Raw genomic sequence first — 11,616 nt, forward strand, 5'->3', positions numbered from 1 at the left:
ATTATCCTCCTACCTAATCTCCCTCCCCTCGCTTCCCAACAGCAACACAAATGCCACACACCTCTATATAGTACATTACCCTTCCTGTAACATATACAACAATATTTGATGCTATAAGACTGTTTACAACACTGTCTTTTATACAGGATAATGTTTTCCTTCAAATCATTTGTTACCTAACCTAATATGTGAACTGGTTTTATACTACCCAGAAACATGAGGCTGAAAATTAATACACAATGCATGCATATCAAAATATGTATTTATCTAAACAAATTGCTGCTCTTCCATATAAGGTGAGACCCACCAATTGTTAAATAAAATTCTATTCAGGCTTTACAACTGAAAGTATTCTGTTCCAGCTGATCAGGTAATTCCTTCTCAAAACTCTCAGACCAAATTGCTAAATTTTCATCTATATGACATTAACACTAAAAACTATGCGAATTAACCCCCCTTAGCACTGGGCAGCAGCAGACTCTCTTAGGCTTTACTGGGAGAAGGAAGTTATGTGTAACACAACAATGTTTGGTGTGTTGAGCAACAAGTCATCTTGGGTACATCAACATTACATTAATTTCCTGTGCTATCTCCTAACCAACTTTTAATCCAATAAAATTGTCATACTAGAGAGTTTGCTCCCAATAACCTTTGACCCAGCTAAAAAAAAAAAAACTTGAAGATAACACCAAGCGGCAAATCTTGTACATAATATCTTCAACAATAAATAAGTAATTAATTGCTAAAACATTCTTTGAGAAGGTACAGATCAATCACAATTTCCTCATCTGGTGTTGGTGTTTTCTAAACTCCTTCCAAGTTACAAAGAGATGCTAGGTGACAACTTCATTGACAATGTACATAATTTATTCAATAAATCACAATGTAACAAGAATCCTAGAGAAATGCCATGAGAGCATGAAATAACCTTTGAAATGCTTATTGCACTTGAATGATTCTCATGGCAGATCATGAACACCACACACTTCTTCACTACTCAAAATATACATATATCAATGCAGTGATCCTGGACTTGACACAAAATTTGTCATGCTTATCATAATATACTTTGTTGTGAGCCACCAATTCATAATAACAAGATTTAAATAAATATATCAAAATATTTACTAATTGGATACTATTGCACTTCCAAATAATCACATAAGATAAACTATTTTCCCTGTAACTCTACCTCTGACAACAACTTGCCAACACACACAACTGACCCAGTGCCTTTAGGCCAAGAAGTTTGCTATGGACTGTGCAACCCACAAGTAAACTATTGAACTTTGAAGGAAAGGAAAACAAAACTGTCATTAGCTAATAAAATGCTACTGTTGCAAGCACTGAGAAAATAAGTTGGTCCCATAAAACACACTAATTATGCATCTTCCATTTACAAATCTGGATGATAATAATTGACTTGCAGCTGTACAACTATAGTGATTTTTTTTTACTCAGCTTGAGGCTTAAATATTTTCCTTCTATTCTTCTCCTGATAGTTATAACATTTGCACATAAAAATAACACTAAATGACCTTTTACAAATTATTTTACGTGTTAATGGATATCAGCCTGTATATTTGATGTACTTATACCAGATTTCTCCAGTTTTTCACATTTGTGATGCCACAAAATTAGCTTGCAAATCTTTTGCATGAGCAACTATACTGGAATGCAGTAAAGTCCCTCACAGTTTTTCTAATAAATGAAATCTTAATAGAATGTGGCCAAAAAAGGATTGTATAATATTTTACTAAGCCTGAAGAAGGTAAAGTCTTGAGGGTATTTATACATTATGTATTATACAGTGAACATCGATTGTTCAAAGTCAGTTCCACAACCAAGTTATGGTTATAAAGATCTGAGATCAAACAAACTGTGCTTTTAAATTATGATCTACAAAAGTTAGGAATCTAAAGGGGAGATAGTTATAGATCAGCAGGACCCAACATAGATAAAAAAAAATATTACTTTACACAGCCCAGCACTACCTCTTAACCTAAAGATTCACCATTGAGGACTATCAAAACTGAAAGATATTACTCTTGCACCACCTTACTCTGCAAGTCCACTCACATACACATGCAGGATTTGCTCATCTAGATTCATGTAAAGTGTTTCTTTCTGTTGAATCCATCAAAGAGAATATACACTAATGGTCAGTGCTTTCACCCGACACCAGGTATTTTAGGAGAATGAGTTTTATATGGTGGTCAAATACATAACACATCCATGATCGTATCACTCCCATGAAAAATCTAATATGTAAATTTTCATGTGCACCACAAAAATGTATCTTTACATGGTTACCAAGCAAAACTTAAAATTTACATGAAAAATTTCTTAACATATCAATTTATCTACAAATGCAATCTTTGATTAATGACCCATTTGATGATTCCTGAAGGGATCAGGTTTAAGGCAGTGTTATAATTTCACATCCATAAGTTCATCTCCCTTTGTATCAGTTAAACCAAATGTATTGTCTACCAGAGATCATTATGAAACATAGAAGATGTAGCATGGGTAATTTGGTCATGGTTATATCAATATAGTATACTTAAAAATTGCAAGAGTGCAGATACAAATATGACACAATTTTGTGTGCTATTTCGGGGTTTTCATAACTGGCACTTGTGTGTGGCACTGCTGGTTATGGGCTGCAAGTGGACTAAATGCCACAATACTCAAAGTTTATCACAGTGCATCTAACCAACAGCAGCCACTATGAAATCTTTGCTGCTAGTTATGTCATAACTTCCTTACCTGGAACTACTGAAAATAAAACTGCTAATAAGACAGGGCACTTAAAATCAAAGAACTCAAATTTAGTACAAAAAAGTAATTGTTTTAAACCTAAAAAATATATTCAAAGAGATTCACAATCAGAGAAAATAAGCAGAGAACACTTGCCACCCCTATCTAGTTATCATAGCATCAATGCATAGTTGAACTAGCAACTAAATTTTGGCATCTTCATAAAGTTTACAAACATGATTCAACAATTCCACATTCTTCTTCTGGTGTGTAGTGAGGGTGCACGCTGTTGGCATAAGTACATCCTTATGGCTACAAGTCTAATTAAAAAATCACACTCTAAGGCAGTCAATACTCTAACTGTGATCTGCATCTGCTGCTGACCCATTGACAACTTTCCTCGAATCAGTGTGACCATTACTGATGCCATTAGTTATACTTTCATTTTTGATAACACCATTACAATGAGGCTCGGATTTTCCGGTGAAAAAGGGATGATTCTTGAAGTGTTGATACTCAGGGAGTGACAGTTGTTTTTCAGACTCAGCTATGTCCCCCTGAATGGCTGAGATGAGCTTCTCTGAAAATAAAGAAAAAAGTATACAGTATAGAAAACATAGCCTGTAACATCCTCATAAGGAATGACTTCACTAAACTGAATAAAACTGAAATGGGGGCTAACACTAGAACAATTAGAAAGTATGCATCAAACCGATTTCCTCATGTTTAAATTAAATCAAGTTCATCAGTAAAGCAAAATGTCATATAAAAGAACATCACTGAACCTGATCATGGGTGCACAAAGAGCTACATATAGATGGAAAGACTTGAGCTAAGTTAATACTGCCAAAATTCTGCACTTCAGTAAACCATACATACTGCTTCCCTACCACCTCCCTGAAAATAATTATTATAGTTCAGGAAGGGCTGGGCAACTCACCGAGGGAATCAAAGTTTTTCTCTCCTCTGATGTATCCTAGCATGGCCACTTTCAGCTCCGATCCATAGAAGTCCTCTTCAAAAACGTGCATGATATGTGTTTCCTGAAAGAGATACACTTCCTGTGAGGTGTGCCCAGCAGCACACACCACACATGCAACATTAGTACAGGCCACCACCACCAGCCCATCAACCTCATGCAAAGCTCCACAGGACTGTCCTGCTCAATGGTTTGCTGTAGCTACAGGAAAGTGTTAATAAAATCAACTAGATATCAGTCTATGGGTAAAAAGCCAAATTTGAAGTGTAATCATACTCTAAAGACCAACACCATAAGCATTAAAGCATTATTCAATGATTTGCTTCAGTAAAAATAATTAAATAGTATACAACATGCATGACATAACTAACATTACATAAATATAAAAACTGATTAATAAAGAAAAATATAATAGACAAATTGCGTGCGATTTCCAAACCATAGGAGAGTAATACTATATAACACTAATTATCTGGGATAAAATATTAAGATAAAAGCACTAATTAACTATTATCAGCTGATTACATCATAACTCCATGGCAATAAGTATGAAGCTAATCAAATATCATGAAGTTCACCTACAGATTTCAATCAGTGCAAGTGGATGACAGAAACAGGTCTTAAGTGCATGCAAGAAATATGCTGAGGAAATCAAGCAACTTTCTCAAACTTCCAAGATGACTCATGAGGAAAGATTAGCACCAATAGGGAGACACAAAGAGATAAGTATGAGGGGATTAACTGAATACATAAACCTTGAATCACCAAGATGACTAAGACAGCAGAGTGCAACCAGCAAAAATCAACAGCCATGACCAAGGCAGCTGGAAACCCCTAACCATGGTGATCCTGCATGCCACAAAGACACATGACAACCAAAATGGCAACACCACCATTATTATCATAAACTCTTCCTTGCCATTCACTTCAACCTTGAATTAGAGGAAACCACAAACCAATTAAGAAGCCTAAATAATTGAACACACACACACACACACACACACACACATATACACCACTCTAATGGCTCTGTCAACACCCCCAAGAACCATAACGACATGCATACTTCAGTACACACAAACCAATCAATACAAATAAATTCCTCAGGGAGTAATAAATAAGCTTCAATATTCTATACTTCCTCACTGTCGCCCTGAAGGTCACATCCCCCCCCACCCCTCTATGGCACACACACATGCACACACAATGGAATGTCAATTGTTTTATGCACCTTGGCATCCTATGAGAGAGAGAGAGAGAGAGAGAGAGAGAGAGAGAGAGAGAGAGAGAGAGAGAGAGAGAGAGAGAGAGAGAGAGAGAGAATTATACAGCAGAACAAAAAAAAGTGCACAGTCATGCTGACACATCTTGAGTCAGTACAAGGGAGTCCTCTGTTGTGTATATATGCAAACTGTATTCCAATCCCCAGAGAGAGAGAGAGAGAGAGAGAGAGAGAGAGAGAGAGAGAGAGAGAGAGAGGTGGGGGGGATTGGAGTACAATTTGCATATATACACAACAGAGGACTCCCTAGGCCTTGTACTGACTCAAGATGTGTCAGCATGACTGTGCACTTTTTTTGTGTTCTGCTGTATAATTTCTCTCTCTCTCTCTCTCTCTCTCTCTCTCTCTCGATCTCTGTGTGTGTGTGTGTGTGTGTGTGTGTGTGTGTGTGTGTGTGTGTGTGTGTTGATTCATCATTACAGTTCAAGTGCAACTTTTCAGAGAAGTGTTAACAATTAATACAGGTACAGCCTGAAATGCTATTCATAATATGTCTTTCTTTTCTGCATATTAAGTTAAGAATATGTATGATATATGTTTATTTGTATAATTTAAAGGTTTGACTTCTTACTACGCACAACTATACTAGCTATATTTCTGTGTACTATATACCTATTGTACATAACCACAGCTGAAGGAATCCACTGATAGTGATACAAGAGCACAAAGACAAATAAACAGAATAACAAATCCAGTCATTACTCTACTGCTACAAGACTATACAAGAGTACTCTGAGATATCACCAGCAGAACTTATGATCCTTTGGTCTATCATTCCTGGAAGTATGACAGGCTGCCAACACATGCTAGGCTACAGAATAATGAATGGATTATTAACTTATTTTCAGGGAAGGCCATCAGAGGAAGGTTCATATTGCATTCCTCAACCTTCCTAGGCAACCATTCTGGCAAGATCAACTGTTATTTTCCACACCAAGACACAACAAGAAGGCCAATAGCTATAGACAGTGCTGAGAACATCCTGTAGGACTCAAAGTGCAGAAAAATTTGAGTGAATATAGAATACACATATTTTTATCTGAGTGATTTATGATAAAAAGAACAAAATTAAATTATTTGTTAATACCAGGGAAGAAACTAATATGAATGGAGAAATATAACAAAAGTTTTCTTGTAAGAGGGAAATGTTAAGACTGAGCAAAAAAGAGGATATGTAAAAACTTACCATGGACTTCTTTTCATTCTTGTAATAGGGGTTCCAGCCAATACTCATGACCATCTTGTGAGTGGGTCCATCATCCACCTTCGCCCAGCCAAAGTAGATCCCTGTCTGGATCTCTGATGGCAAATGTTCCACCACATGCTCAGGAAAGTTAGCTGTGGGGTGGAAGGGAGACATGAAGGTGGATGGAGTGTTGGGGCGAGGTACAATATTATCTCTAGATCGAAGAGAAGGAGGCACCATAATGGGGAATCAATATGTGGGGGAGAGGGATTGATATCAGGTGGGTGGGTACACAAAGCCTGCTAGCTTCTGGGACGGAACTACCAACACTTCCATGAAAAAATCAACAGTAGATGAAATATGTACATACACAAACATATATTTTGAAAAAGTTGTTTGAATATTAATATTTCCATAATTATTAAAAGGAGAAATAGATTATTGATTAACATATTAATGACTCTCTCTCTCTCTCTCTCTCTCTCTAATCAGCAGACATGTAAAAAAATTCCAGACATTTTATGATACATTACATTTGGTTTACAATATCAAGTCATAGAATCATAGTTATAACACTGTAGGGGATTAAACAGTTTGACCTGCACCACCCCAATTTCCTGTGTATGAATTAATTCAACTTGACAAAACCATCATGAGTATCTGGATGTGTGCATTCCAAGACAGTTCAGTATCAATGTATTACGGTAATGGATATGATTTGATAGTGAAATTCAAAATTGAACTACAGTTTTAAGTTCTGTTATTGCTTTCATTCTGACAATCATAGGTGAAAGTTGAGAAATAAAATAAAATGCAGACTCAGCAGCAAAATCCATGTAGCCTATATTGTTTTGTGACTCGGCAAATATGAGTCAAAGAAGTCACATGGGTCATTGGCACCTTTGCAGCTTGAGATATAGCTGTCTTTTGGAACCAATTCATCCCTATAGTCTGGCAAATCTTAAGTGGTGGCTCTGACGTAGACAGCCCGCTAGACACTGGTGCTATGTCTCCAAATGACCTCGCATACCGTGCCTCTCACACCCTTCTCTCTCTCTCTCTCTCCCCGTGTCTCTCTCTTTCTCTCTCACTTTAGTATAAAAACAAATAAGTTTTTTATGATTGATTATCTGTGAGTGAATACAAAGAAATTTGTATAACACTTGGCAGCGTTGCCACCGCGGCGTTGTCAGCTCAAGTAAACCCAACACACCACAGTTGCCAGTTGCTCTGCCTGCTTGAATTATCGCATTTCTGCCATTTTTGGGTGTGTGTCTGCCATCTGCCATACAATATCAGCCATATGGCATAATTATGATAAAATATGGAGACTGTATCTATATATGGAATGCCAGGACCGTCAAGCAAACTTTGATGCGAGTCATCCAGGTGAATGGTGAGGTTCCGCTGGTGATGGCCAGGGAATGGGGAAGGAGTGGTCGCTAAGAACATTAAAATATTACACTTTGACCTTATTTCCAACCACCCAAGGGGTAAAGAGTCTTGGTGCATTTTTTAAAAGAGGTTTATTATTATTATTATTATTATGCATTGTCGTGCACCATACTCCCCGAATGAGAGTACACCCCCACTTTTCTCGCACACACACACACACACACACACACACACACAGAGAGAGAGAGAGAGAGAGAGAGAGAGAGAGAGAGAGAGAGAGAGAGAGAAGAGAGAGGCATGGTGTGCGAGGTCAGTTGGAGACGTGGCAACAGGGTCTAGCGGGCTGTCTACGTCAGAGCCCCCACTTAAGATTTGCCGGACTATAGCGTCTCCCTGATCAATTTCCCTCTGTGTCATGTTAATTTACTAAACTTACATGATATAAAAGAACTACCGGTACTTCTTTCACCAGAGGAAGCTATGTGACAGGAGCCAACAATCATTGCAACATGAGCCAATTACATAATGATTTAGTCACTCTGCATCCACGAGCATGTTATCATATTTTAACTAGGGCAGTCTTTGGCATGTCGGTTATGTTGCAAATACAAAACTGAGGGAGATAACTTGCAATTTTACCAGCAACCAATAGTATTCCTAATTAAGGGTATAGCTGCACATGGCCTTGGTGCTAATCTGTTACACTGGCCCTTGAGGATGTGGTAGGTAACAAGCTAACAACTATTACCCCAGGACACATGGCTGGTGTGACATACATATCACACCTTTCCCCAAGTTCCCTAGGTAACTGTTCACAGGATATTTGGCTGGCTGAATTTAAACCGACATGCAGGAGTGACAACAGCCATCGCCAAACCAGGAGCAAGACTATTGATAACAGGTCTACCTCCTCCTGAAAACTATGCTATGTTGTATATTTTCCTCCCTTTTAATCCTTTACCTTCAGGGGTCTGGGCACTGTCACTGTCCCCAGTCATCTCTCTTTTCTCCTTGGCCCAACTGGCATGTTATATATGAACTATGGATAATGCTAATATTGTGAATTGGTCAAAATTTGAATAAAATAACTGATTACTTTTATCTAATGGATTGAATGTTGTTTTATTTAGTGGGGTTGCTTAACATGCAACTTAAGAGATCAAATCACAAGAATTTTCAATAAATCTTTACATAATATATTGTAATTAGCCGCCTACTGGGACGAGTGACCTGACAAAATGTGTCATGTAACAGCAACACCAGACACGGGAACAAGACCTTTACCCGCCCCTGAGTGTGTGTGCATAACCCCCTTCAGCTGCCTCGGTGCGGTGCTTGGAGACGTGACTCAGGCCGCCGATGATGCAATACACACGTAACGCACGCACGTACGCACACACCGTAATCACACTTTCTCCGCTTTCTCGCACCCGGGCGGGCTATTCATCGACCCCAATGCCCTACATCGCCCCAATATGCCAAAGGAACCCCGGCCATGTTAAAAAAAGTAAGGAAACTGCATAACTCCCACCCTCGAAGTAGGAGAGATCGCCTGGCCCAGATCGTTGTACCATTCAGTCTTTACTTATCTGGGGCAGGAGTTGTTAATTAAAATTATGCTTGTATAAGTTGATAGTGAGAGAGAGTTGTGTCACTTGCCTGTAGGTATTCCCAGCTCCTTGGACCCCCTTCCGAAGCCTTTCACAACCGTCCCCGCAGTGAAGTACGGCAGTCTACTCTTCATGGCGGTGTGCTCACAACTGAATGAGTTGCGTCGTCTGCACTGCCAGGCCCAGCTGCTGCCACGGCCGGGGACGAAGAGGCCCGGGCCCCGCGGGAAAATTACTCGGAAAAATTTACCTCCACACTTGCTGATACCTGCAACCTGTGAAAGTAATTGTAATTGTATATAGATAGATGGATAGATAGACAGATAGATATATAATCACCAAGGAGATTATATATATACATTATATTCTCCTTGATAATCACCTATAACTGTATATAGAGATCGAGACAGACAGATAGGCAGATAGATAGATAGATAAAAGATAGATAGGTAGATAGACAGAAACATTCATTAATATGTAAGTAGTAATTAAGTAGTACGATCATGGCAATCACGATATACCATGCAGTGTCACCAAGAAAAGGGGATGCATTAGTAATTATAGTTGGAAACCATCATATATGTTCCATGATTAGGGGATGCCTCATTAATTCAATTACACCAATATATCATCCTTGGGCACGTCACTGATCGACCTATAATTTCCTAGAAGTTTTGAAAAGCTTTAACTTAATTTTGCACTGCTATAATTGCTGCATTGATAAACGAACTCATATGTAGGTGCCGTCACAGAGTATGTAAGTCTGAAGGGTGCCATCTTATGCTGACAGAGCCACGTATAATATAATAAACATGTAATAACGTTCCAAATGGCTCTGTTGACGAAGCCTTTTTTTAAGCTTACGCCGCTCATCGCCCTGCATGCCCTCAACACACCTCGATCAAGACAACCTGCCGAGAGCTGCTTGGAGCTCCCACATATTCAAGGTCACCGGCTATCTTATCACTATCTAAAGTGGGTTACAATTAATGGGCAAGTCGTTGTGAGCTTATTTAACTATATATTAATATTCATGTTGTTTACCATGAATATTCTCAGCAATACAATTTATCAGGATTCAGTACGTTTCCTAACTAGTAGAAGGTAGTGTTATAATTGTATTTCGTAAAGTATCCTTATAGCCAAAAACTAACTAAAATTATGGGTATTCTTTTTCTTGAACAGAACATTGAATAAACAAGAGAACAATAATATGAAAATACGTAAAGCCACCGTTGCTAGGTCATCGTACTCAGAGCACAGTATTTACCGGTTTCTGACGCCTAACTATTGCCAAGAAACATCAGGATCTAACTCTTATAACGATAACTATAAATTAGTTTCGTTATTGGAGCCCAGAAGACAGTTTAGGGGTAGGAAGTCGGGAAATATAATCGGCTGAGTATGACAATCTGGCTGTAGCCCGCAGACCCGAGCCAGTCTGTACGCCATTTTGCGGGTGTCAGATACCACAAATAGCATACTTTTACAGCGCAAAGCAGGTGATGTCACTTATTGTGACTTCGTGAGCTTTCATATTTATCTATTTGTGTATATTTCATGGTGGCAAAACTTAAATTACTAGTTTCATTTTTACTGGTGACACGAATTTGTGACTTTATCACAATAGAATTTCACTCTAATAAGTGAATCAGACTCCACAGAAATATTACCAGTGTGTGTATGAATGAATACAAAGATAAGCACATACTTTGCTTTACGTCTAGGATGTCTCGTGGATCATTAATAAATAAAAACAAAATATCCGGCAAAGCTGCTCTTTAGCCATTACTTTTAATGGCGCCCAAAAACCAGTCCCTCCGCAAAGTTTTTTTTTTTTTTTTTTTACAACAAAGGAGGCAGCTCAAGGGCACACAAAAAAAGAAAACAATAATAAAAAAAAGCCCGCTACTTGCTGCTCCTAAAAAAAGAAACAAAAGAGGTGGCCGAAAGCAAGATCAAATACGGGAGGAGAGATGTCCTGATACCCTCCTCTTGAAAGAGTTCAAGTCGTAGGCAGGAGGAAATACAGATGAAGGAAGATTATTCCAGAGTTTACCAGCGTGAGGGATGAAAGAGTGAAGATGCTGGTTAACTCTTGCATAAGGGGTTTGGACAGTATAGGGATGAGCATGAGTAGAAAGTCGAGTGCAGCGGGGCCGCGGGAGGGGGGGAGGCATGCAGTTAGCAATTAAGTTCAGAAGAGCAGTCAGCGTGGAAATATCGATAGAAGATAGAAAGAGAGGCAACATTGCGGCGGAATTTAAGAGGTAGAAGACTATCAGTATGAGGAGGTGAGCTGATGAGACGAAGAGCCTTAGCCTCCACTCTGTCCAGAAGAGCTGTGTGAGTGGAGCCCCCACACACATGAGATGTACCCACAGAGTTATATACCTAGAGCGCG

At 38.7% G+C, this 11,616-nt stretch overlaps 1 protein-coding gene across 2 annotated transcripts; it reads right to left on the reverse strand.

The window, feature by feature from the left end:
- Window positions 1–244: 244 nt before the first annotated feature.
- LOC127007652 (riboflavin kinase-like) lies at window positions 245–10,122 on the reverse strand. 2 transcript variants are annotated; one of them, XM_050878855.1, is made up of 5 exons: window positions 10,077–10,122; window positions 9,262–9,487; window positions 6,208–6,359; window positions 3,701–3,803; window positions 245–3,340 (listed from the first exon to the last, which is right to left on the reverse strand). In XM_050878855.1, exons 1-5 carry the CDS (start codon window positions 10,083–10,085, stop codon window positions 3,117–3,119), a joined length of 714 nt encoding a protein of 237 aa, XP_050734812.1. In that variant the 5' UTR covers window positions 10,086–10,122; the 3' UTR covers window positions 245–3,116. The 2 variants fall into 2 exon arrangements, with proteins under 2 accessions (XP_050734812.1, XP_050734811.1); XM_050878854.1 differs by having other exon boundaries at window positions 3,701–3,821.
- Window positions 10,123–11,616: the final 1,494 nt, after the last annotated feature.

Source organism: Eriocheir sinensis, chromosome 36, assembly GCF_024679095.1.
Source record: "Eriocheir sinensis breed Jianghai 21 chromosome 36, ASM2467909v1, whole genome shotgun sequence".
Classification (NCBI taxonomy): domain Eukaryota; kingdom Metazoa; phylum Arthropoda; class Malacostraca; order Decapoda; family Varunidae; genus Eriocheir; species Eriocheir sinensis.

What these genes read in the sequence shown, in the direction of transcription:
- LOC127007652 (XM_050878854.1), bottom strand. An exon ending in AGAATGAAAAGAAGTCCATG is followed by an intron (nt 3,822 to 6,207) that starts GTAAGTTTTTAC and finishes CACACCTCACAG; the next exon opens with GAAGTGTATCTCTTTCAGGA. An exon ending in GAAAAACTTTGATTCCCTCG is followed by an intron (nt 3,341 to 3,700) that starts GTGAGTTGCCCA and finishes CTTTATTTTCAG; the next exon opens with AGAAGCTCATCTCAGCCATT.